At 30.4% G+C, this 26925-nt stretch overlaps 1 protein-coding gene across 1 annotated transcript in view; it reads left to right on the top strand.

Annotated features, from left to right (window-relative positions):
- The window catches only part of LOC126742345 (cGMP-specific 3',5'-cyclic phosphodiesterase-like), a 55950-nt gene that overhangs the window by 15265 nt on the left and 13760 nt on the right, over nt 1-26925 (top strand). Inside the window, exons 4-9 of the mRNA XM_050448992.1 lie at nt 4635-4778; nt 10614-10795; nt 16786-16973; nt 24733-24985; nt 25438-25543; nt 25630-25754. Of these exons, the coding sequence (XP_050304949.1) occupies nt 4635-4778; nt 10614-10795; nt 16786-16973; nt 24733-24985; nt 25438-25543; nt 25630-25754 (998 nt within the window). The remainder of the gene's footprint in view (nt 1-4634; nt 4779-10613; nt 10796-16785; nt 16974-24732; nt 24986-25437; nt 25544-25629; nt 25755-26925) is intronic.

Raw genomic sequence — 26925 nt, 5'->3', positions numbered from 1 at the left:
TTGCTTTTCCTTGTCTGAGGTGAATGGTGGCTTATTGAATTTATCTTTTCTAGCTGTGCATGTGGCATATTTATTTTTATGCCTAAGAAATTGCAATAAATTATAATTGGAGAAATAATTGTCAAAATACAACTGAATATTTTGTACGTCTATTCTTGTTGATAATTTTGCTACAACAGCACCTGCAAGGCCGAAAACTTTTTTTTCTATGTCTTCTAATTTGGTTGTTGATCCTTCATATACAGGGTGTCCCAGCGAAAACGAAACAGAGGTATTTTTGTTATGAAAAAAATTTTTTTTTACAAAAATCTCGAACAAGTCGATTTTATTCTCGAGGGGGACAACTGTTCCTTACCAAGGCACCTTCATACCAGTAACCCTCTTCGAGGGGGTGGGATAACCCCTAAAATCTTAAATAGAAAGAGGGGTCGTGTGATACCTTATTTTAAAGGTCTTTTAATTTTGAATATAACTGCCAAATTTGAAGTGACTAAGATTTTTTATCCGGATATGACAGCTTGTCAAAATTGTAGAAACAGCGAAAATGAAAAAGGTATTTTGAACTCTGTTTTGGATAATATTTTTAAAAGAATAAGGAAGTCCTAATTTCAAAGGGGTCACTTATTAATTAAGAGGCCACCCTAATACCTGGAACCCTTTACGAGGGGTTGAAAGCACCCCTTAAATCTTAAATAGAAAAAGGGGTCGTGTCATTCCTTATTTTGAAGGCCTTTTTACTCTGAATTTAAATGGGTGACTGATGGATATCTTGTGGATATAAAAATAGCAAGAAATACAATCTTTACTGCCAGTAAAAGTGGAGAGATAAGAAATACCTACCCTTTTCCTTTTGTGTCTTTTAAATAAAACAAGTTTATTTAAATTACGTCAATTTATTAAATGTTCAAATTGTGCCCCGCCTACTTCCATGCAGGAATACAGATTTTACTCAAAACGATGCCTGACGTTTTGTAGAACTTCAGGTGTTATCATCTGACACTCATTTATAATTCTTTGGCGTAAGTCTTCTAGGGTGTCCTAAATGCCCCCATAAAAAAAATCTAATGGGGTTAAATCGGGTGACCTAGCTGGCCATTCCATAAAAGGTCCTCTCCTTCCAATCCAACGATCAGGAAATATCTCAAGAAGATATTGCCTCACACCAGCAGCATAATGTGGAGGCGCTCCGTCTTGTTGGAAAACGACTTGATCATCATCAGAATGATTTACGCCTTCCATTATTTCTACTATTCTTGGATATACGGCATTTTCCAAGAGATCTCGGTACATTTCTCCATTCAAATTCCGGGCAGAAAAAATGGACCAACAATGGAGCGGCCCAAGATTCCCGCCCAAACATTTAACTTCTCAGGGAACTGGATATGAACTTCACGAAACTGGCCCGGATTTGCATTTGACCAGTAGCCGCAGTTATGACGATTTACGTTGCCATTAAGAAAAAAAGTACATTCATCTGAAAAGTAAATGTTGTAAATAAGACGCGGATTAACAGTTATCATATCACTCATTGCACTCGTCTGTCAAAATCGTCCTCATTCAGTTCTTGCACCAGATGAATTGTGTAAGCATGGAATTTATTATTCTTAAGTATCCTATGAACACTACTTTTGCTTACTCCTGTACTCGTCGCCAATTTTCTGACACTTATTCCTGGCTCGGCATGAAGTTGACCTAGGACAGTTATTTGCATTGCTTCATTGACAACAACAGCATTTTGAACCTCACGCTTTTTATTTAAGACACTGCCAGATTCCCTAAATTTAGCAACTATTTCTAGAACGTATTTTCTGTTGACTCGTTTTTCTGGAAGAAGGTCATTAAATTCTTGTACCGTTCTATTGGCACAATTGTTATGCCAAAAGAAAAACTCTATGATCTCAACCCTCTCTGCAGTAGAATAAACCATTGCTAACAGTGTTTCAACACGTAAAAGACTGGGTAATAATTTAAATAAATGCTGCTTTATGAAAAAAGTACCAATGATATTTAGCAAGCTAAATAAATTCTTCAGATTTTTGTTTTTATTTATGATATGCTGATAAGGTGTAATAACAATAATATTAACAATACTAATAAATTTTTAATCATGTTTTAATGATGCAATAAAAAAAATTGTAAGAAAGGGTTTCAGGCATAAAGGTTTATTTAAAGCATTTTTTCCAGAATTTTATTTGGCTTTCATATCCAGAAGAAATCCATCAGTCACTCAGAAGTCACCATTTAAATTTAAAGTGAAAACGCTTTCAACATAAGGTATAACACGATCCCTCTTTCTGTTTAAGATTTAAGGGGTGCTTTCAACCCCTCGTAAAGAATTCCAGGTATTAGATGGCCTCTTAATTAATAAGTGACCCCTTCGAAAATAGGATTTCCTTGTTCTTTTAAAAATATTATCCAAAAAAGAGTCCATAATACCTTTTTCATTTTTGCTGTTTCCGCAATTTTGACAAGCTGTTTTATCCAGAGAAATAATTTTAGCCACTTCAAATTTGGCAGTTATATTCAGAATTAAAAGACCTTTAAAATAAGGGATCATACGACCCCTTTTTCCATTTAGGATTTTAGGGGTGATTCCACCCCCTCGAAGGGGGTTGCTGATATGAGGGTGCCTTGGTAAGGAAAAGTTGTCCCCCTCAAAAATAAAATCGACGTGTCCGAGATTTTTGAAAAAAAAAATATTTTTTTCATACCGAAGCCCCTGTATAATAAAATCGTAGAGTGTCCCACTTTTTCCACACAAAGCGAAAATTTGTATACCCCATGGTGACGGTTTATTTTTCACATACTGCTTTACGTTCAAGGAGCCCTTGAAGGGGACCATTTGTTCATCAATGCATAGCTCACTTTCTAAAGGCAGAGATATACATCTTTGTCTTATTGCATCAACAAGAGGCCTTACAGAAACGATCATTGTTTTGTGGATCCTTTTCCTCGACATTCACAAAATGAACATGCATTCGAATTTTAAAAAAAAAATCTGTTGGGAGCCATAGAATTTGCTATACGAGGTATTCTTAAGTTTGAATCCCAATAGAAACGAACCCGGGGATAGTGCAAATTTCCCATAATTATGTGAATTCCCACAAAATTTTTATGCTCTTCTTGTGTGGTATTTTTAAATTAGCATAAAGATTGGTGTATTTAGTCATGCCCTCAAATAATTCATTAGTGAAATATTTTTTTTAAAAATATGAAGGACTTTCCAAGGTAACATGTTGTTCAACATTTTTTTTATACCACGGTATTGGGGGAGTAAGATAGGTGACATATCTTCTCCAACGTATGTTTTTTTTTCATCGTAAGATCATTTTCGAGAAAAAACTCTGTCACACTAATAGTAGATTCCTTGTTCTGGACATTTATTACGTCACGTACAGAAGATTCGCCGACTATTACCTGCTCACTTACGTCCTCTGTATTTTCTTGATGCTCTTCCAAACCATCAACAATTTCATCTTCGTGTCTATCAAGCAGCTAGTTCATATCATTTTTGTTCAGAATTTTTAGAAAACCATTTATTTTATAACAAATAAATCATTACTAGTTTACAAATTTTACCATTTATATCTTCATTCTCATCGCTTAGATATTCTATGTCTGACATCTCCTCTGCTAGAGCGACCAATTCCTCATAAGATAACGGTTTATTTTTGCTCATTATGACTGATTTCTTACAACCTTTTTTTCCAAATTCTGAAAAATTTTATACCGGTTAGTCACACCGTCGCCAAATGACGACGCATAATATTAAAAAAATACCCTCACTCCATTTACTTAGTAATACTTTTACTTAGTAATTACATTTACACTTATACATTTTACATTACTTATAAACATTTACTTAGTAATACTTACCGCTAAGCAAACAAACAACCCTTGAAAACAAAAACGTATGTAAATCAAACTTCAACTCGATTTGGTATTTAAATAATCGTCAATGTTATGACTGCCCGGCGTGCCCACGTGCAAACATTTAAAACAACTAATAAGCCAAGCGCGATCAAAATTCGGATGAAATAACACAGATGGTATTGAGTGTTTAAATGCGTTAAATACCTTGTCGCCAATTGCTTAGAATATAATAGAATAGAATATATATTCTACATCGTCTAAATTGACTAATCGGCAAAAATCGCATACTTTCTGAATAAACGTAATTAGATTTGTATGTCGTCAAATGACGACGCAGTGACTGAAAGGGTTAAATTTTTCATTTGTCCAGGAATTAATATTTTCATCCTAAGCAGTTGCAAAATTTGATTTCCTGATAAATAAATTATTGTTTTCCAGGTAGTTGAACCTATTTCTTTTAGGCGATGTTTTCAAGAGAATTAAATAATTTTTTCACTGAATTATCCTTTTTTGGAAAAAATATTTTTTACTTATAGGCAGTTGAAAAAACCTATATTCACCCAACCAAATTGCTTATTTTTAAAAACCAGCTAGTTTTCCTAAGAAAATGACTCTTTCTTCTATTCAGGCAAAAAATCACTTATTTCCCGCCCCTTGCCCTTAACCCTGCATAAATCCTTCTTGCTACCAAAATAATGAATTAACTTTTGCCTTTTCAAGAGATCAAAACTCATCAAAAAAATTAATTAAATCTATTCCAGATCCTGCTCAATCTAGCCCGCAGTATATTCGAGGAGCAAAACAATCTGGAATGTCTGGTTACGAAAATAATGAGGGAAGCCCAGGATTTACTGAAATGCGAACGATGCGCGGTTTACCTTTTGGATCTGGATTGCTGCGAAGCGGTAAGCACTTAATTCCGCTTACTTTTGAACGTAACGTTTTATTTTTTTTTTGTTTGTTTTAAAGCGCCTCAATTCAGGTGCTTTAATGTGAAGTTTTAAGGGTGTCGTAACCGGTAAATTTTCCCGAGGCCTTAGTTACATGAAAATTAACGGTCCCGAGCCATAACGGTCATTTAGGGAGGCTCTCGGGTCCTACGGAATTGCCAATTAAATTTTATATGGCGGGGTTATTATTATATGAGAGAGAGAGAGCTATTAAAGTAAATAGGAAAATGTTTTAATAATTAACGTTTATATAGGGTAAAACATTTTGAGGGACACTCTATAGTCAAGGAAATTTGAGTTTATCCAAATATTTCGTTCTTTTTTTCTAAAAGTAAAATATTTTTGAAAACTTAGGCCTAAGTTTTTCTTTACTCCTCAATAATATAATTATTATTATATTTATTGGTTTAAGTGTTAATATTGTTAATTGTCAAGAAATTTGGTCAATGAGGGTGAACATCAGTTTAGAAACTTCGAGTTTTAACCAGCTTTTGGGACATTTTGCGCAGTTTAAATGTTGCTCTCATTTTTATTATTTACTGAAAATTCCTCTAGGTAATTGAATTTTGATTCATTGGGAATCCTTCTATATTCCATTCGCTTAATATATTTACATAGTGTGCCAGAATAAATTTAAAGGAGTTTTTAATTTTTTCCAGGCAGTTGAAGATCTCTCTTGATATTTAATTTTATTTATAATTTTGGTGAATTTATTGGAAGTCCTGTAAGATTTCATTTATGAATACATAGTGTTCAAGAATAAATTTAAAGGAGATTACCAATTTTTTCCAGGTAATTGAACCCTTCGCTAATTTGGTCCAGGCAGTTGAATGTCTCTCTCTCATTTTTATTATGTACCAGGAAAATCTTCTCGATAGTTAAATTTTCATGTATTGGGAGTCGTATGATATTCCATTTATTTCCTATATATGCAAAATAATTAAATAATGTACAAGGGGTTGAGAAAATTTAAATTTTTGTGAAAAACCGGAGCCTCTACAAAGTGCTTATAACTCAAAAACTACTTAAGACAGAAATTTGAAATTTCTCATAAAGATTGCCTTATTAATTTCATTAGATGCCTATTTCAGGCTTTTTTAATTGATGTGCAAGGGGTTGAAAAAAATTGAAATGTTTGTTAAAAGGTTGATTTTTTTATAAAAATCACAACATAATGCTTATAACTCAAAAATCACTAAAGATAGAAATTTGAAAATCGGTATACAAATTGCTTAATTAATTTCATTAGATACCTATTTCAGGGTTTTTTTTATTATTTTACAAGGGGTTAAAAAATTTTGAATTTTTGTAAAAAAGTTGATTTTTTTTAATAAAAATCACCCCAAAATGCTTGAGAATAATTAAACATAATTTTCTAAATATTCAATAAGATAGTGTTCATTTTCCTGGAAATTTATTCAGGAAATGTTGATTTTTCTTTTCAGGCAGAAAAATTCCAGGCAGTTAAAGTAAATTTTATTTTCTTCCAGGCAGTTGAAGTTTTATTATTTTACTTACTTAGGTAATTTATGCTTTTTTTCCGAAATATTAATGAAATTGTACTCGTTTTCCAGAATATTTCAATTATTTTTCTCTTTTCCAGAAAATTGGTTTCTTTTCCTTAATATTTATTTTTTTCATTCTGTGACGTAGAAAATCCAATTTTTCTAAAAAAATGTTTTTTTCCTTCCAGGCACTTTGGCATTAATTTTTTTGAGTAAATTCAATTTATTTTCAAGAACTTTATGCCTAACTTTGTTTATTTTTATTCGATTGATAATAAATTTTTTCCCAAAACTGGATAAAAATAAAAATTCAACTGCCTGGCAGAAAAACGTAAATAAAAGCCTAGTTTTAAAAAAAATAATTTTTGAAATTATTGACTACTATTAATTAAAATATAAATTTATTTTCTTAAAAAAAATTAAATATTACTGATTTATTTTAGATTAATAATATTCCTATCAGATCCTAGGGAATATCATTTATTACCTGGGAAACTCCAGGTTTTTTTTCAACTGCCTGGAAGAAAAAATCACTTTTTTTAAAACTGCAACCGAAAGCCTGTAAGCATAGAAAAAATTCCAGGCAGTTTTACTCAATTTATTTTTTTTTCCAGGCAGTTGAAGCTTTATTGTCTTACTAGCAGGTTATTTATACTCGGTTCTAAGATCTGAGTGAAATTATATCAGTTTTCCAAACAAATTAAATTATTTTTCGCTTTTCCAGAAAATTGAATTCTTTCTCTAAAAATTGGGTTTTTTCCATTCTATGAAATTTTTTTTCAATAATTTATTATATTTCCATAATATTTCCATTCAATAATTTATTTTTTTTTTAAATATTCATTTTCTTCCAGGCACTTTTTCAATAATTTTTTTAAATTAATTTTTAAGCACTTTATCCCTAATTTTCATTATTTTCAGACAGTTGATATTTCTTTTACAAAAACTGGATAAAAATCAAAATTGATTTGTCGGGAAGAAAAACTTAAATAAAACCCGAATGTCTAGAAAATAAAAAAAATATTGAAGACTATTGTTTTGAAAATATTAAAAATTGCTTAAGTCATCCTGGATGAATATCATTGCCCAAAGGTCTTAGGAAATAACATTGAAAAGAACTATCTGGAAAATTCCAACTTGCATTTCAACTGCCTGGAAGAAAAAGGCGAATTCTTTGAATATCGAAACCAAACAAATATTCCAGGCAATTAAAGTAAATTTAATTTTCTTCTAAGTAGTTAAAGTTTTATTTATTTACTTCCAGGCAATTTATGCTTTTTTCCCATATATTGATGAAATTGTATTTGTTTTCCAAAATATTTAAATTATTTTTCTCTTTTCCAGAAAATTGGTTTCTTTTCCTAAATATTTTTTTTTTCATTCCTTGACGTAGAAAATCCAATTTTTTCAAAAAAATATTTTTTTCCTTCCAGGCACTTTGCCATTAATTTTTTTGAGTAAAATTAATTTATTTTCAGGAACTTCATGCCTAACTTTGTTTATTTTTATTCGATTGATAATATATTCTTTCCCAAAACTGGATAAAAATAAAAATCCAACTGCCTGGAAGAAAAACGTAAATAAAACCTCAGTGTCTTGAAAATAAAAAACTAATAAATTTTGAAATTATTAATTATTATTAATTAAATTATAAATTTATTTTCTTAAAGACAATTAACTGATTTATTCTAGATGAATAATATTTCCATCAGATCCTAGGGAATATCATTAACTACCTGGATAACTGCAGGTTTTGTTTCAACTGCCTGGAAGAAAAAAGCATTTTTTTAAAAACTGCAACTAAAAGCCTGTAAGCATAGAAAAAATTTTCCAGGCAGTTTTAGTCAATTTATTTTTTTCCAGGCAGTTGAAGCTGTATTGTCTTACTAGGAGGTTATTTATGCTTGGTTCTAACATTTGAGTGAAATTATATCACTTTTTCAAACAAATTAAATTATTTTTATCTTTTCCAGAAAATTGGTTTCTTTCCCTGAATATTAGGCTTTTCCATTCTGTCACGTAAATAATTCATTTTTTTTTCTTCCAGACACTTTTTCAATAATTTTTAGGCACTTCATTCCTAATTTTGTTTATTTCAAGACAGTTGATATTTCTTTTTTCAAAAACTGGATAAAAATGAAAATTGAACTGTCTGGAAGAAAAACTTAAATACAACCCGAATGTCTAGAAAATAATAAAATATTGAAGACTATTTTTTTGAAAATTATTAAAAATTGCTTAAGTCATCCTAGATAAATATCATTGCCTAAAGGTCTTAGGAAATAACATTGGAAAGAACTGTCTGGAAAATTCCAACTTGCATTTCAACTGCCTGGAAGAAAAAGGCAAATTTTATTAATATCGAAACCAAACAAATATTCCAGGCATTTAAAGTAAATTTAATTTTATTCTAGGCAGTTGAAGTTTTATTTACTCACTTCCAGGCAATTTATGTTTTTTTCCAAGATATTAATGAAATTGTATTTGTTTTCCAGAATATTTAAATTATTTTTCTCTTTTCCAGGAAATTGGTCTGTTTTCCTAAATATTTATTTTTTTTTATTTTGTGACTTAAAAAATCCATTTTTTCTGAAAAAATATTTTTTTCCTTCCAGGCACTTTGCCATTAATTTTTTTGTGTAAATTTAATTTATTTTCAGGAACTTCATGCCTAACTTTAAACGTAAATAAAACCCCAGTACATAGAAAATTATCAAATTTTGAAATTATTGACTATTATTAATTAAAATATAAATTTATTTTTTTGAAAAAAATTAAATATTACTGATACTAGATGAATAATATTTCCATCAGATCCTAAGGAATATCATTAACTACCTGGAAAACTCCAGGTTATATTTCAACTGCCTGGAAGCGTAGAAAAAATTCCAGGTAGTTTTAGTCAATTTATTTTTCTTACAGGCACTTTTTCAATAAATTTTAGGCACTTCATATATACATCTTGATATTTCTTTTACAAAAACTGCATAACAATGAAAATTGACTGGAAGAAAAATTTTAATACGCCCAGAATGCCTAGAAAATGAAAAAAAAATTAATAAATTTGAAATTTATTAAAAATTGCCTAATTGTCCTAAATATCCCCAATGTCTACATTGGTTATAGGTCTTAGGAAATAATATTGGCAGCAACCAATCTGGAAAATTCCAACTTGCATTTAAACTGCCTGGAAAAAAGGGAAATTTTTTAAATATCCAAACCAAATACTTGAAAACATAACAAATATTCCAGGTAATTAATTAATAAAATTTAATTTTGTTCTAGGCAGTTGAAGTTTTATTTACTCACTTTCAGGCAATTTACACTTTTTTCCAAGATATTAATGAAATTGTATTTGTTTTCCAAAATATTTAAAATATTTTTCTCTTTTCCAGAAAATTTGTATTAAAATTTTTCTTTAAATTTTGTGACATAGAAAACCCAATTTTTTCAAGAATTTTTTTTTTCTTTCCAGGCACTTTCCTATTGATTTTTTTAAGTAAATTTAATTTTTTTCAGGAATTTCATCCCTAATTTTGTTTATTTTCAGACAATTGATTGATTCCTTTTCAAAAACTGAGTAAAAATGAGAATTCAACTGCCTAAAAGAACAATGTAAATAAAACCCGAATGCCTGAAAAAAAAATTAATAAACTTTAAAATTATTGACTATTATGAAGTAAAATATAAGCATATTTATTCTGAAAAAATTCAAAATTACTTAGTCATCCTGGATGAATATTATTGGGTCTTATATAATAACATTTACTGCAAGAAAAAAGTCATTTTTTAAAAACCGGAAATAAATACCTGGAAGGATTATACAAAATCCTGCAGCTCATATTACTTTTCCTAATGTGATAAAGATTAATAAACGTGCAATAAAAACGTGTAATATATTCTATAATTTCCGGAAAATCGGTTTCTTTTTTTCCCAAAAAAAATGGTATTTTACTGAAAAAAAAACACTTATTTTTAATAAATTTTAATTTTTCATCACTTGCGCGTCTCAAAAATAAAACACGCTTAATAAGATCGAGGATCTCCCCCTATTTAACTCACTAAACCGATTGTCCTCATTCCGGCAATAGAGCGAAATCATTTATATAAATCGAGCTTTAAGCAGCGTCGATTTAGTAATTGAACCCGCTCTCTACTCCTCCGGGAAAATCCTGGATGCACTTAACGAGAGTTTAAATTAGCGCAATGAGAACCGAACAACGACTCACTTAATTTGCGAATTTTAAATTCTAGTTTAATAGGATTTAATTTACGTTTGTTTCAGAATCATTTGCAACGCATCGTGGAACGGCCTGGAAAAGCGATCCAGAGGCACGCCCCTTTGAATCGTATGATCAACGGCACGATCACCGGCCAGGATATGATCGATAATTTCTTTAAGAAACCAAGTCCGTTCACCACCATTTTTGAATTGCGAGAGGGAGGCACCAAGACGTTAGTTTCCAGGTAAATATTTAGTTAGATAAGTGAGAAAGGGCGCGATATAAGTGAGTTTAATATAGACCCAACAGGAGCGAAGAGGAAGAAGTGAAACTCGAGTTTGTTAAGGAAATTTGGGAGTTAAATAACTGTCTTAAAAGACCTTAGAACTCAGTGCCAAGAGTATAAATTTTTAACCCCGAAGGTATAAATTGGGGTGGTTTTCGCCCTCAGGGTGGGGAACACGAGTTGCCCGACATTTGTGAGTTTCTGTTTTGGGAATAATTTACGCTTTTGTTCTGTCGGGGGTTCTGCAATTATGCAGTTTCGGTGAAAGGTAAATATTTGCCAGAGAAGTTTCTTGGCTTAATTAAGATGATTATAAAGGGTCTCAAGTAGGTGAAACTGATATTTTGAGTGTGACAATAGTTAGGCTGTAACTGGCAGAAGAAATTCACACTTTTCCTTATTGAAATAAAATTTGGATTTTTTCAGGCAGTTGAAGATGGTTTGTTTAGTTTTAGGCGGATTTTCTAGTGTAATTTGTCTGTTAAAAGATGATACTTGACACTTGACTATTTTAAGAAAAAACATTATTTACTATTTAGCCATCTAGTAAAATAGGTGAAACTGCTTGGGAAAATTAAGGTTTTACTGCAAAAATTGCGTGCAAGAAAAAAATATAATAATATATATATAATAAAATATATTGTTAGTAAACAGGAATAAAATGCCTGGAAAAATTTAAAAATTCGATTAAAGTAAATTTTATTTTTTGCCTGAATAAAATGAATAAATCAGGCTTTAAGTACCCGGAAGATATAAGCTATTTTATTTCGTAGAACCAATTTATTTTTAGGAAATAATAACAAAATGCCGAGAAAATTAAAAATTGTCAATGTGAAACTGCTTGAATATGAAAAAAATCAGGTTTTAGTTGCCTGGAAAGTTTTAAATTCGACTTTGTTTGCCGGGAAATTATGAACTGCATAAGGTACTTGAAAAAAAAATTGTTTTTGAAAAACAGGGCTGAAATTTCAAAAATTATCAATAAAAAATTGCGTGAAAGTAAAAGAAAAACAAACAACATTAAAAAGTAGTCATGAGAAACTGCATGAATATAAAAAAAAGTATGTCAAGTGCCTGGAAGAAAAAATATATTTTCGAAAAACAAGAAGCATTAAAAAGCATGTTAAGTCAAGTCAGGATAGACGAAATCACTTTCAAACCGAACTAATTGTAAATGAAGAAGAAAGAATATAAATAGGTGAGCATTCAAAAAGTCAAGATATATTTGAAAATTAAGTAGAGGACCTTCATTGATAAAAATGTACAAGAAAATACTTCATGATCAGAGGCTATGCACCACAATTTTTCTGGTGCGATAATGGTTAGGCTGTAACTGGCAGGAGAAATACACAGTATTCCTTATTGTCTGTAAATAAAATTTGGATTTTTCCAGGCAGTTGGAGCCGATTTTTTCAATTCTAGGCGGATTTTCTAGTATAATTTGTCTGGTAAAAAAATCTCTTTTTCAACTACTTGACATTTGACCATTTAAAGGAAAAACTTTTAAAAAAACATTATTTACTATTTAGCCATCTAGTAAAATAGGTGAAACTGTTTGGGAAAATTAAGGTTTTACTGCAAAAACTGCGTGAAAGAAAATATATATTGTTAGTAAACAGGAATAAAATGCCTGGAAAAAATTAAAAATTCATTTAAAGTAAATTTTATTTTTTGCCAGCTTGATTTTGTTTACTTCCAGGTAGTTCGTATATCGGGTCCCAAATCCTGAATAAAATGAATAAATCAGACTTTAAGTACCTGGAAGATATAAGCTATTTTATTTCGTAGAATCAATTTATTTTCTAGGAACAAGTAGTTTAAAGTATATGAGAATATATTGAAAGATTTATCACAGGAGTGCCTTTACTCAATAAGGTCTTTCATCTTTTGTAAAACAACCAATAATTAAATACCTGGTGGTCAAAATATTGTGATTTTAAACAAAATGCCTGGAAAATTGAAAATTATCAATGTGAAACTGCCTGAATATGGAAAAAATCAAGTCTTAATTGCCTGGAAAATTTTAAATTCGACTTTATTTGCCTGGGAGTTATGAACATGAATTGTTTTTGAAAAACAGGGCTGGAATTTCAAAAATTTCCAATAAAAAATTGCGTGAAAGTAAAAGAAAAACAAACAACATTAAAGAGTAAATCATGAGAATCTGCATAAATATAAAAAAGTATGTCAAGTGCCTGGAAGAAAAAATATATTTTTGAAAAACAAGAAGCATTAAAAAGCATGTTAAGTCAAGTCAGGATAGACGAAATCATTTTCAAATCGAACTAATTGTAAATGACGAAGAAATAGAGGTAAAAGAAAAAGAAAAAAAGACCTTCATTGATAAAAATGTACAAGAAAATACTTGGTGATTAGAGGCTATGCACCACAATTTTTCCATTGTTGTCATTATGTACATACATTTAGTGCTGTTTAATGCTTCCATGTGGATTATCTGCATTACTTTTTAAGATGTTTTTTTTGCTGGTATTATACCTACAAAATTAATCAATTTCTCAAGCGATAGGTCTCTACTTAAGTAATCCATAGTAGTCCATTATTTCGAGAGGAAAATTGAGACTTACAATGTAATACATATTGCGAATTGTTATAGTCATTAATCTCATTTTATTCCAGGCATGTGAACCTAGTTTTTGATTTTCCAGGGTTTCCAATAATTTTTTTTTTATCTTTTCCAGGCTTCTGGGACTAATTTTTTATATGTTTCATATATGCTAAGGTGTTTTGAAGTAAATGTTTATTCTCTTGTAGGCCTCTGACGTATTTTTTTAAACCTTTTTAATTATTTGGAGTAATCTTCCAGGCATTTGTCTAGAGTTTTTGACCTTGGAAATTTATTTTCTCGCATTTTACAGATTTTTGCAGTAGCTTCTTATTTATTCCAGGCAGTTAACGTCATTTTTACGTCTTCCAAACTGTTGAAATAACTGGGGGTAATGATAATCTTCGTGGGATTCCTTGAATGATTTTCCAACTATTATTGAAGAACTCATTAATATTTTTAAAGTAGATTAGGAGATATTGAAAGATTTATTACAGGAGTGCTTGTATTGGATTAAATCAATAATCTCTTATAAATCAACCAATAATTAAATACTTGGTGGTAAAAATATTGTGATTCTGAAATAGTGGGATGCCTTGAATCATTTTTTAATCATATTTTAAAAAATCATTGATATCTCTACAGTGGATGAGAAGATATTGAAAAATCTATCACAGGAGTGCCTTTACTTGATAAAATCATTCATCTCTTGTAAATCAACCAATATCTAAATCCCTGGTGTCCAAAATGTTATCACTCTTGATTCGTGAGATACATTGAACGATTTTTAAACTAAAATTGATGAAATCATTGATAATTTTGAAGTGGATGAGGAGATATTGAAAAATCTATCACAGGAGTGCCTTTACTTAATAAAATCATTAACCTCTTATAAATGAACCAATATTTATCAAAATGTTATGATTCTTGATTGGTAATTTTGAAGTAGATGAGGAGATATTGAAAGATTTCTCTCAGGAGTGCCTTTACTCAATAAGGTCATTCATCTCTTGTAAATCAACCAATAGCTAAATCCTTGGTGATCAAAATGTTATTATTCTTGATTCGTGAGATATCTTGAACGATTTTTAAACTACTTTTGATGAAATTATTGATAATTTTGAAGCAGATAAGGAGATATTGAAAAATCTATCACAGAAGTGCCTTTACTTGATAAAATCATTCATCTCTTGTAAATCAACCAATATCTAAATCCTTCGTGATCAAAATGTTATAATTCCTGATTCATGAGATACTTTAAACGATTTTTAAACTAGTATTGATGAAATCATTGATAATTTTGAAGTAGATAAGGAGATATTGAAAAATCTATCACAGGAGTGCCTTTACTTGATGAAATCATTCATTTCTTGTAAATCAAGCAATATCTAAATCCTTGGTGCTCAAAATGATGTGATTCTCGATACGTGCGATGCCTTGAATGATTTTTTAACTATGATTAAAGAAATCAATAATATTCTTTTAGCAGATGAGGAGATTTTAAAATATTTATCATAAGTGCGCCTGTACCGAATAAAATTATTCATATCATCATAAAAACATCAAAATTAATTTAAAATAAGTAGTAATTGAGGATTTGACTTTTCGAGTAGTATTAAGGCCCTAAGTTCATCTTTATAAGACGCTTAGTATACAAATTCAAATTTATAAAATTGAATCAATCAATTTATACGACAAATCTTATTTTACGCTTAAAGTATGTCATAAGTTATACTTAGAAGGGCAGTTGTACAGCTATCAAGACCGCACAAATGGGCTTCCAAAGGTTTTTCTCTTTTTTGAAATAAAAAATTCATTAATTTCTTTAGAAAATCCAATAGATATCCATAGAACGAAACAAAGATCATAGAAGTAGACCCCTATAGGATCGTTAAACAAAATTGTCTCCTGGATCAATAACTGACTGATTAAAAAATTCGTAAATTCATGGTACGTCCTATGTATTTAAGAGACATTTTTTGACCAGAGATGGACATCTTATGTAGGTATCTACAAAAAGTCCAATGTATTCTCAACAAAATGTATTCACTTGACTCGAGTAAACTAATTAAGTTATTTTCAAGGCCTTTGAGTTGTCCAAAATTATTATCCATAGGGCGTTCATTCTTCATGCATGGACATTTCCACTTAGTTTGGAGCAATACTGGACAATAATTGCAGTAGGGTGTATAGATTACAGCTAGATTTCTGTTTTATTTTACCAATACATTTAGGTACAGTAAAAGCTCTTTATTCGCGTGGTTTACAGTCACAAAATATAGCGCTTGTAACCTATGCTTTCTTATTACCACGCCAAAATACTGGCAGGTCGTCCTTGTTTTGATTTTTTAAAGCACGAGGATTTAACGATCAGTGGTTTACTAAGGCAATCACCAAATGCATTAGAACATAGCAGCAGTGTAACTCTATTCTTTGCTGCCTTAAATCCAGGGGCAGACTTTTCGCTTTTAGAAATAAATATTTTGTTTGGCATTCTCTTCCAAAACAGTTTTCAGGTTTGTATCCTCCATTAGCTACTAGGTTTGCAAATTCTTCTGGATATCCTTTTGCTGCAGCAATGTCTGCAGATGCAGCTTCTCCAATGATTTTAATGCTATGCAATGATTGGCTTACCTTAAATTTATTGAACCAACCTTCCAACGCTTGAAATCCTCCATCTATACCACCACTACTACCACCAGGTTCTTTTAAATGAGCGTAAAGACGCTTTGCCTTCTCCCGTATTATTGGACCACTCAGAGGCACCCTTTTTTGGTTGCGGTCTTCAATCCATAATGACAGCGCCACTTCCATTTTTTCTATTGCTGGATCACGAACAACTTTCGCTGACAGTAAATTTGAAGCTACAAGCTACAGACGAGCTTCTTTTATCTTCGGATTTTTTTATCGATCGTACAGTTGATTCGTTGACATTGAGTGAGCGTGATATCGATGCAAACGACTCTCCAAGGCGCAAACGATGAACCATTTCTATTTTTACTTCAAGCGGTAGCACAGATTTTTTTTCGCGTTAAAACTCGTTTTTCAATTTTTTGTAATCAATTCAATGTAGTATTTTTCGTAAGTATTTTATGAAGTCACTATACTAGTCTTCAGACTTTTTTCATTTATATTATTATTTCTTTCTGTATTCAACTCGTTTTTTTTATTCTTTTCTTTTCTTTCTTTCTTTAACTTGAAATTAATTATTATTTAACTCAATTAATCATGTGTTCGCTGGGGCTCTACCTCCAAAGTCTCAATGACACTCAATAACCTTTCGAACTACCTCTTTCTTTACGAGTTTCTGCTCTGCTGAAATGAAGTAGTAAAGCCTGGAATTTGACTATATTTAGCTTCTTAATTAGTGTTCGTTTGTTTTCAGACCTTCCTCGTTCGATTTGGCGGGTTCCACACTGGCCCAGATCGCGGGATACGCCGCCTCCACCGGCCAAATCCTGAATATCGGGGATGTGGGCGCGTGGCTCTGCGAGAAACACGGCGAGGGGGATGCGGAGACTGCGATGACGATCCTGTGTATGCCCATCATTAACGGACAAAGGACTCTTATAGGTCAGACTCTAATCATGTAATCACGTTTATTCAGGGTTACGTATGTATAAGCTTTTGTCGTCGTACGATTAAATCTGGTTATATGGGATTTGATTAGGTTAAGAGGGTAGTGAGTAATTACGGCTTGTCCTACTTGGGGGTTTTATAAAGAAACTGTTTTGACTGGAAGAAAGCAAATAATTAGCTTGACAAATGATTAGGGGTTTTCTTCCAGATTTTTGGCCTAATAATGTCAAAAGCAGGCCGCAAAGGCCTGGAAAATTGCGAAATTTGCTTTAAATGCTGCAGCCAAAAAAAGGGAAAAATTTCATTAATTTACCCTAGATAAAGAGGCATAGTTTTTGGTTTTCACAATTTGGTCTTCAAATGCCTGTAATAATAAAAAACAGCTTAAGTCTTTTCTAGTTTTTTGGAAAAACAGGACTGGAAAGAATTATATTTTGGGAAAAGTAGACCAAATTCCATAGAACATTTATTAAGTTGTCCTTGGATCATGGATTCTTCCAGGCAGTTGTTTTAACTTACGCAAAAAATTCACTCATTTTCCGGGATAATTATTTAATTAAATACGTAAAACTGCTTAAAAGAATATTTTCATTTTTCATTGATTTATTGAAAATAAGGTTTCTTTTCCAGACATTTGATGTAATTTATAATAACAATTAAATTATTTCCTGGATTTTTCCACATAGTAACTTTTCTTAAAAATCTGGGGGCAAATGAGACTCATTTTCCAAGATAATTATTAAGTAATTAAATACGTAAAACTGCCTGAAAAAACATTTTTCTTTCCAGGGATTTTTTGAAAATTAATTTTTTTCTTCCAGGCATTTTATAATCATTGGGCAATTAAATTAAGTTTTGAATTTTTCCAGATAGTTGTAACTTTTCATAAAACCTCGAAGCAAATGAGACTTATTTTCCAAGATTATTATTAAGAAACTTAATACGTAAAACTGCGTGAAAAAACATTTTTCTTTCCAGGGACTTTTTGAAAATTAATTTTTTTCTTCCAGGCATTTTATAATCTTTGGGCAATTAAATTAAGTTTTGCATTTTTCCAGGCAGTTGTAGCTTGGTTTTTTAATTTCCAGATAACTAATAATTCAAGTTATGCTTGAAAAATTAACATTTGCTTTAACTGCCCAGAAATTATTATTTACTCTCCGGATTTTTAAAAATTCCTAGGGAGAATAATTAAATTAATATTCCTTCCAAGCAATTAACCTAATAAATACCATTTTTTTCACAATATATTTCTAGGCAGTTTCAGATAGTAATTTTTATCCAGGAAAGTAAATTCTAATTTTTTTTTAATTTCTAGGCAGTTAATACTAGTTCAAGTTTAACTGCCTAAAAATTATTATCAACTGCCTTGAATTAATAAATCAGTTAATTACATTTCTTTCCAGGCAGTTAATTCATTTATTACCCATTTTGTCCTGGATACTTTTTCAAGCAGTTTCAGATAGTAACGGTAAAATTTAAATTTTGTCCAGATAATTAAATCCGGATTTTTTTAATTTTTAGGCAGTTATTAAATAAATCAAGTACTGCCTGGAAAAACAGGCCTGAAAGTGACTTGGAAAGAAAGAATTATTTTTTGGGAAAAGGAAGACCAAATTCCATAGAAAATTTATTAAGTCGTCCTTGGATTATGGATTCTTCCAGGCAGTTGTTTTTACTTAAAAAAAATCATTAATATCCGGGATAATTAGTTAATTAAATACGTAAAACTGCTTAAAAGAATATTTTCTTTTTTCATTGCGTATTGAAATAATAAGGCTTTTCTTCCACACAGTTGATGCAATTTATAATCATCGCACAATTAAATTAATTCTTGGATTTTTCCAGACAGTTGTAACATTTTTACTAGAATTTGGAGGCAAATGAGACTCATTTTCTGAGATAATTAAATAAACAAATACGTGAAAAATTGCCTGAAATAACATCTTTCTTTCCGGGCATTTTTTGAAAATTATTTTTTTTCTTCCAGGCATTTTATAATCATTGGGCAATTAAATTAAGTTTTGCATTTTTTGCAGGCAGTTGTAGCCTGATATTTTAATTTCCTAGAGAGAATAAATAAATGTATATTCCTTCCAGGCAATTGACCCATTAAATACCATTTTTTTCACAATATATTTCTAGGCAGTTTCAGACAGTAATTTTTATCCAGGAAAATGAATTCTAATTTTTTTTTTATTTCTAGGCAGTTAATTCTAGTTCAAGTACTACTTGGAAAAATTTTACACTTGGTTTAACTGTCTAGAAATTATTATCAACTGCCTGGAATTAATAAATAATTTAATTAAATTTCTTTTTAGGCAGTTAATTCATTTAATACCCATTTTGTCAGAATATTTTTTCAAGCAGCAATTTTTTCGAGACAATTAAATCCAGATTTTTTAAATTTTCATGCAGTTAATAAATAAATATCAAGTACCACCTGGAAACATTTCACATTTACTTTAACTGCCTAGAATTAATTTTCAACTGCCTGGAATTAAAGGAAAAATTAAATTAGATTTCCTTCCAGGCAGTTGGTCTATTAAAAGCCCATGTTGTCCAGGCATTTTTTTCAGGCAGTTCCAGATAGTAAATGTCAAATTTAATTTTTTTCATGGAATTGAAATTCGATTTTTTATCCCAAGCAGTTCTTGTCCAAAATCAGGATGAAATATTAATTAAAGATTTTTTCCAGAAAATTAAGTTTTTTTTTAAATGGATTTTTTACATGCATTAAAAGGACACTTATATAGCCTTACAAATAGACCCCTACTACCTGGAAATAAATAAAATTTACCTTTACTGCCTGGAATAAAATTTATCAATTTACAAGAGTGAGAGCAGTTGCCTGGAAAATTTAAACTGCAGTAAAAATGACTGAAGGAACTACCCGGAAGAGAATATAATTATAAACTGCCTAAAAGCTTCAATATTTGTAGTAACCAATAAAACTGCCTAGAAGGAAAAATCTATTTTTCATTTTTTGGATGTCATTTAACGCCTTATAACGGAGTTTAATAGGCTAAGGTCACTTATAAGTCTCGAACAGTTGCTATAAGTTATACATAGATAAAACTTAAATTAGTATTTCTACTGAGCCTATAACTTTTTGGTCTTCATCTAGAACTTCAGGTGAAATGTATGACCATATGTTATCAAATTTGTACTTGGAAGTTGAGCTTTAATTAATAAAACCTGCTGCGGTGTACTAACTTGCTTTAACTGCCTAGAAATTGTTATCTACTCTCCGGATTTTTTAAAAAATCCTAGGGAGAATAATTAAAGTAATATTCCTTCCAGGCAATTAACCCATTAAATACCATTTTTTTCACAATAAGTTTCAAACAGTAATCTTTATCCAGAAAAATGCATTCTAATTTTTTTAAATTTCTAGGCAGTTAATACTAGTTCAAGTTTAACTGCCTAAAAATTATTATTAACTGCCTTTAATTAATAAATAAGTTAATCACATTTCTTTCCAGGCATTTAATTTATTAAATACCCATTTTGTCCAGGATACTTTTTCAAGCAGTTTCAGATGGTAACGGTAAAATTTAAATTTTGTCCAGACAATTAAATCCGTATTTTTTAAATTTTTAGGCAGTTAATAAATAAATTAAGCACTGGCTGTAAAATTTCAAAATTTGTTTTAAATACTGCAGCCAAAAAAAGGGAAAAATTTCATCAATTTACCCTAAGTAAAGAGGCATAGTTTTTGGGTTTTATAAGTCTTTAAATGCCTGGAACAATTAAAAACAGCTTAACCCTTTTCTAGTTTTTTGTAAAAGTAGACCTGGAAGTGATCTGGAAAGGAGAATTATTATTTAGGGAAAGTAGATTCCATAGAAAATGTATGTATCATCCTTGGATCATGGATTCTTCCAGGCAGTTGTTGTTACTTCAAAAAAAAAATTCATTAATTTTCCGGGATAATTATTTAAAGAAATACGTACAACTGCTTAAAAGAATATTTTCTTTTTTCATTGATTTATTGAAATAATAAGGCTTTTCTTCCAGATAATTATTAAGTAACTAAATTTGTAAAACTGCCTGAAAAAACATCTTTCTTTCCAGGGATTTTTTGAAAATTAATTTTTTTCCTCCAGGCATTTTATAGTTATTGGGCAATTAAATTAAGTTTTGGTTTTTTCCAGGCAGTTGTAGCCTGATTTTTTTAATTTCCTAGAGAGAATAATTAAATGTATATTCCTTCCAGGCAATTGACCCATTAAATACCATTTTTTTCACAATATATTTCTAGGCAGTTTCTGATAGTAATTTTTATCCAGGAAAATGAATTATAATTTTTTTTTTGATTTCTAGGCAGTTAATTCTAGTTCAAGTACTACTTGGAAAAATTTTACACTTGGTTTAACTGCCTAAAAATTATTATCAACTGCCTGGAATTAATATTTAAGTTAATTACATTTCTTTTCAGGCAGCTAATTCATTTAATATCCTCTTTTGTCCAGGATATTTTTTCAAGCAGTTTCAGATAGTAACGGTAAAATTTAACTTTTTTCAGACAGTTAAATCCAGATTTTTTAAATTTCTAGGCAGTTAATAAATAAATCAAGTATTACCCGGAATAATTTGACATTTGCTTTAACTGCCTAGAATTAATTTTCAACTGCCTGGAATTAAGGAAAAAATTAAATTAATTTTCCTTCCATTTTGTCCAGGCTTTTTTTTTAGGCAGTTCCAGACAGTTAATGTAAAATTTAATTTTTTCATGGAATTGAAATTCGATTTTTTATGCCAAACAGTTCTTGTCCTATACCTGGATGAAATATTAATTAAAGATTTTTTCCAGAAAATTAGGTTTGTTTTTTTTAATCGATTCTTTGTATGCATTAAAAGAATACTTTATAGCCTTACAAATTGACCCCTACTACCAGGAAATAAATAAAATTTACCTTTACTGCCTGGAATAAAATTTATTAATTTACAAGGGCGAAAGCTGCCTAGAAAATTTAAGCCGCAGTAAAAATGACTGAAGGAACTACCCGGAAGAGAATATAATTATAAACAGCCTAAAAGCTTCAATATTTGTAGTAACCAATAAAGCTGCCTAGAAGGAAAAATCTATTTTTCATTTTTTGGATGTCATTTAACGCCTTATAACGGAGTTTAATAGGCTAAGGTCACTTATAAAGTCTCAAACAGTTGCTATAAGTTATACATAGATAAAACTTAAATTAGTATTTCTACTGAGCCTATAACTTTTTGGTCTTCATCTAGAACTCCAGGTGAAATGTATGTTATCAAATTTGTACTTGGAAGTTGAGCTTTAATTAATAAAACCTGCTGCGGTGTACTAACTTGCTTTAACTGCCTAGAAATTGTTATCTACTCTCCGGATTTTTTAAAAAATCCTAGGGAGAATAATTAAAGTAATATTCCTTCCAGGCAATTAACCCATTAAATACCATTTTTTTCACAATAAATTTCAAACAGTAATCTTTATCCAGAAAAATGCATTCTAATTTTTTTAAATTTCTAGGCAGTTAATACTAGTTCAAGTTTAACTGCCTAAAAATTATTATTAACTGCCTTTAATTAATAAATAAGTTAATCACATTTCTTTCCAGGCATTTAATTTATTAAATACCCATTTTGTCCAGGATACTTTTTCAAGCAGTTTCAGATGGTAACGGTAAAATTTAAATTTTGTCCAGACAATTAAATCCGTATTTTTTAAATTTTTAGGCAGTTAATAAATAAATTAAGTACTGGCTGTAAAATTTCAAAATTTGTTTTAAATACTGCAGCCAAAAAAAGGGAAAAATTTCATCAATTTACCCTAAGTAAAGAGGCATAGTTTTTGGGTTTTATAAGTCTTTAAATGCCTGGAACAATTAAAAACAGCTTAACCCTTTTCTAGTTTTTTGGAAAAGTAGACCTGGAAGTGATCTGGAAAGGAGAATTATTATTTAGGGAAAGTAGATTCCATAGAAAATGTATGTATCATCCTTGGATCATGGATTCTTCCAGGCAGTTGTTGTTACTTCAAAAAAAAAATTCATTAATTTTCCGGGATAATTAGTTAAAGAAATACGTACAACTGCTTAAAAGAATATTTTCTTTTTTCATTGATTTATTGAAATAATAAGGCTTTTCTTCAATATAATTATTAAGTAACTAAATTTGTAAAACTGCCTGAAAAAATATCTTTCTTTCCAGGGATTTTTTGAAAATTAATTTTTTTCTTCCAGGCATTTTATAATCATTGGGCAATTAAATTAAGTTTTGCACTTTTCCAGGCAGTTGTAGCCTGATTTTTTTATTTTTCCTAGAGAGAATAATTAAATGTATATTTCTTCCAGGCAATTGACCCATTAAATACCATTTTTTTTACAATATATTTCTAGGCAGTTTCAGACAGTAATTTTTATCCAAGAAAAGAAATTCTAATTTTTTTAATTTCTAGGCAGTTAATTCTAGTTCAAGTACTACTTGGACAAATTTTACACTTGGTTTAACTGTTTTGAAATTATTATCAACTGCCTGGAATTAATAAATAATTTAATTAAATTTCTTTTTAGGCAGTTAATTCATTTAATACCCGTTTTGTCCAGAATATTTTTTCAAGCAGCAATTTTTTCGAGACAATTAAATCCAGATTTTTTAAATTTCCAGGCAGTTAATAAATAAATATCAAGTACCACCTGGAAACAGTTCACATTTACTTTAACTGCCTAGAATTAATTTTCAACTACCTGGAATTAAAGGAAAAGTTAAATTAAATTTCCTTCCAGGCAGTTGGTCCATTAAAAGCCCATTTTGTCCAGGCTTTTTTTTCAGGCAGTTCTAGATAGTAAATGTCAAATTTAATTTATTTCATGGAGTTCTTGTCCAAAATCTGGATGAAATATTAATTTAAATATTAAGATTTTTTCCAGAAAATTGAGTCTAGTCTAGTTTTTTTTAAATCGATTCTTTGCATGCATTAAAAGAATACTTTATAGCCTTAGAACATTGAAAGGCCATTGAAAAGGGTTTCAATGTTTTGCAAGTTTATAGTCTTAGAAATAGGCCTCTACTACCTGGAATAAAAAACAATTTACAAGAGTGAAAGAGAGAGAGAGAGCAATTGCATGGAAAAATAAAACTGCACTAAAACTTAGTGAAAGAACTACCTGGAAGAAAATTTTATGCTTAGAAAAATTATAAATTGCCTAAAAGCTGGAATATTTGGGTTAATTTTTTTTGGACAAAGGGACCTGGATCTTACGGCTAAAGAGTAACCAATAAAACTGCTTGGAAGGAAAAATCTATTTTTCATTTTTGAAAAACTCACTTCAATGTCCTGGCCATGACTGGATAAAAAGGATGTTTTACAGAGATCCAAATTATCCAATTTTTCTATTAATGACCCAAGTAATATCTGGATACGAAAAGATGGTTTAATGCCTTCTCAGCATCTACCTCTTTGCTGATTCCTCTATATACTGGCAATAGTAAAAACCGTTAGTTTCCAAGCTGGTATTTTTTTTTTAATTTTGTTAAAATTAAACTTTCTAAAAAAAGGCAAGTCGTGAATACCATATAACGGAGTTTAAAAGGCTACAGTCATTCATAAATTCTCAAACAGTTGCTATAAGTTGAACGTACATAAAATTCAAAATAGTAATTCTACTGACCCTAAAACTTGAAATATATGACCATATGTTATCAAATTTGCACTTGGAAGTTGAGCTTTAATCAATAAAACCTGTACTTTTAATAATTCAATTTACCCTTCGTTTAGGTGTGGCCCAATTAATAAATAAAGAAAACGGAGCTCCGTTCACCGACTGCGATGTATCCCTGTTCGAGGCTTTTGCGATATTTTGCGGTTTGGGCATCCACAACACGCAAATGTACGAGAACGCCTGCAAACTTATGGCGAAACAGAAGGTCGCTCTGGAGTGTCTGTCGTACCATGCTACAGCCAGCAACGATGCTACAACGAGGCTGTTGAAAGAGGAGATTCCTTCAGCTGAGAGATTCAATCTGTACAGGTGAGTTCGATTTAAATCTGGTGTTGGTGAAATAGTTTTAAGGAGTGACCAAGAACATTAAGGTTCACCAAGAGAGACCGATTAATATTTATGCCCTGTTGCAACACCACATAACAGTGATAATACAGTAATATTATTCTTCAATTATATTATTTACATATCATTTTACTATCAATCCTTTCTTCTATATCGGTTAGTAGTAATAGATAGAATGCAATTTTTCTATTACTTTAAAGTTTCAATTTTCCCTTCCATTTTTTTCCTCTTTTCATTATTAAATAACACCAAAGAACTGCCCTGTATTAAACCAGTATTGCAACTGGCTAAATAAAATTGCTTGTCCTGGTCTCTAAATTCTAAAAAAGCGTCATAAACGTCAACGAAAAAGTAGACACAATATTAATTTCGCGTTATCCAAACAGTGAAAAAAATCCTCTTTTTCCACATTCCAGTTTCACATTTATCGATTTCGATTTGTCAGACGACGAAACTTGTAAAGCAACGATCCGAATGTTCCTGGAATGCAATTTGGTCCAGCAATTCCACATCCCTTACGAGGTAAGCAAGCGTCGCCTTTATAAGAAAGAATATATCGATAAAAGCTGTTGAATTTGAAACTGAGAGAAAAAGTGATGATATTTTAGGTGTTGTGCAGGTGGGTGTTGAGCGTTAAGAAAAACTACCGTCCGGTCAAGTATCATAATTGGAGACACGCCCTTAATGTCGCGCAGACCATGTTCGCCATGTTTAAAACTGGAAAAATGGAAAGGTAAGCATAGTGGTTTTTTTTTTTTTGGTTTGATGCTCGTGGTATCCCGATGATGCCTAAAATAGCCGAAATCTGTCGTGGTGATTCAGATCTTTAGGCCAAGCATTAATGGTTTGTTGGTCTCAGATATCACAGCAGTTTCAGACAATTTTTGATGTTTTTAATAGGTTTTGTATAGAGCGGTTCCTGATGATGAATTTGAGGGTAAAAACGTGATTTTTGGTTAGGAATTTGAGCAGTTAGGGCAATTTTGGCTTGGTCCCTAAATATAGTAATATTTTTTATTGTACCAGAAATATGAATAAATTACTCCAAGGCTGTTAATGTTTCTTTTCCAAAAATAGCAAATTCGATTTTTATATTTTTTTTTATTTTTCAACTGCCTGGAATAGTTTAAATCTGCTTTAATTACCTGGAAATATTTTTTTTTAATATGTTTAGTTGGAAAAACTAAAGCCTGGATAAATCAATTTGTTTTTCCAGGCAGTTAATCCAGTAAAAACCTAAATAATGTCATTTCAATGGATCTATATTTTTATAATTTTTTTAGGCATCTTAAGCTTGTTTTGGTCATTTCTAGGCTTTGTTAAGGGGTCCTTTCCCCAAATTTGGATAAAACCTTAATCACCTTTAAGTATTTTTTAATTTGAAGGTGAAAATGTAATTTAAAAAATAATTTTTAATATTTCCTTTTATACCCGGAACTTAAATTTATCCCAATTACTCTATAAGTAACCCTAAATAGTGAGTTTGTATAGAGGGGTTCCTGATGATGAATTAGAGGGTAAAAACGTGATTTTTGGTTAGAAATTTGAACAGTTAGGGTAATTTCCCTAAGTATAGTAATATTTTTTCATTATACCAGAAATATGAATAAATTACTCTAAGGCTGTTAATGTTTCTTTTCCAAAAATCTGCAGGAAAAATATTTTATTGATCCAGAAAAGTAGCTTTTAGCAAATTCAGTTTTTTTGATTTTTCAGGCATTTAAAAAACAAGCTATTTTCTTCCAGGCAGTTGATACAATTCATAATTGTAATTAAACAGTTCAACTGCCTGGAATAGTTTAAATCTGCTTTAATTGCCTGAAAATTAATGCATATTATTTCTTAGAATTAGGAAAACTAAAGCATGGATAATTAATTTGTTTTTCCAGGCAGTGTAAGCCTAT

This window comes from Anthonomus grandis, chromosome 11 (assembly GCF_022605725.1).
Source record: "Anthonomus grandis grandis chromosome 11, icAntGran1.3, whole genome shotgun sequence".
NCBI lineage: Eukaryota > Metazoa > Arthropoda > Insecta > Coleoptera > Curculionidae > Anthonomus > Anthonomus grandis.
Note: the sequence above shows the minus strand (reverse complement) of the source record. Positions and strands in the feature narration are given on the sequence as shown.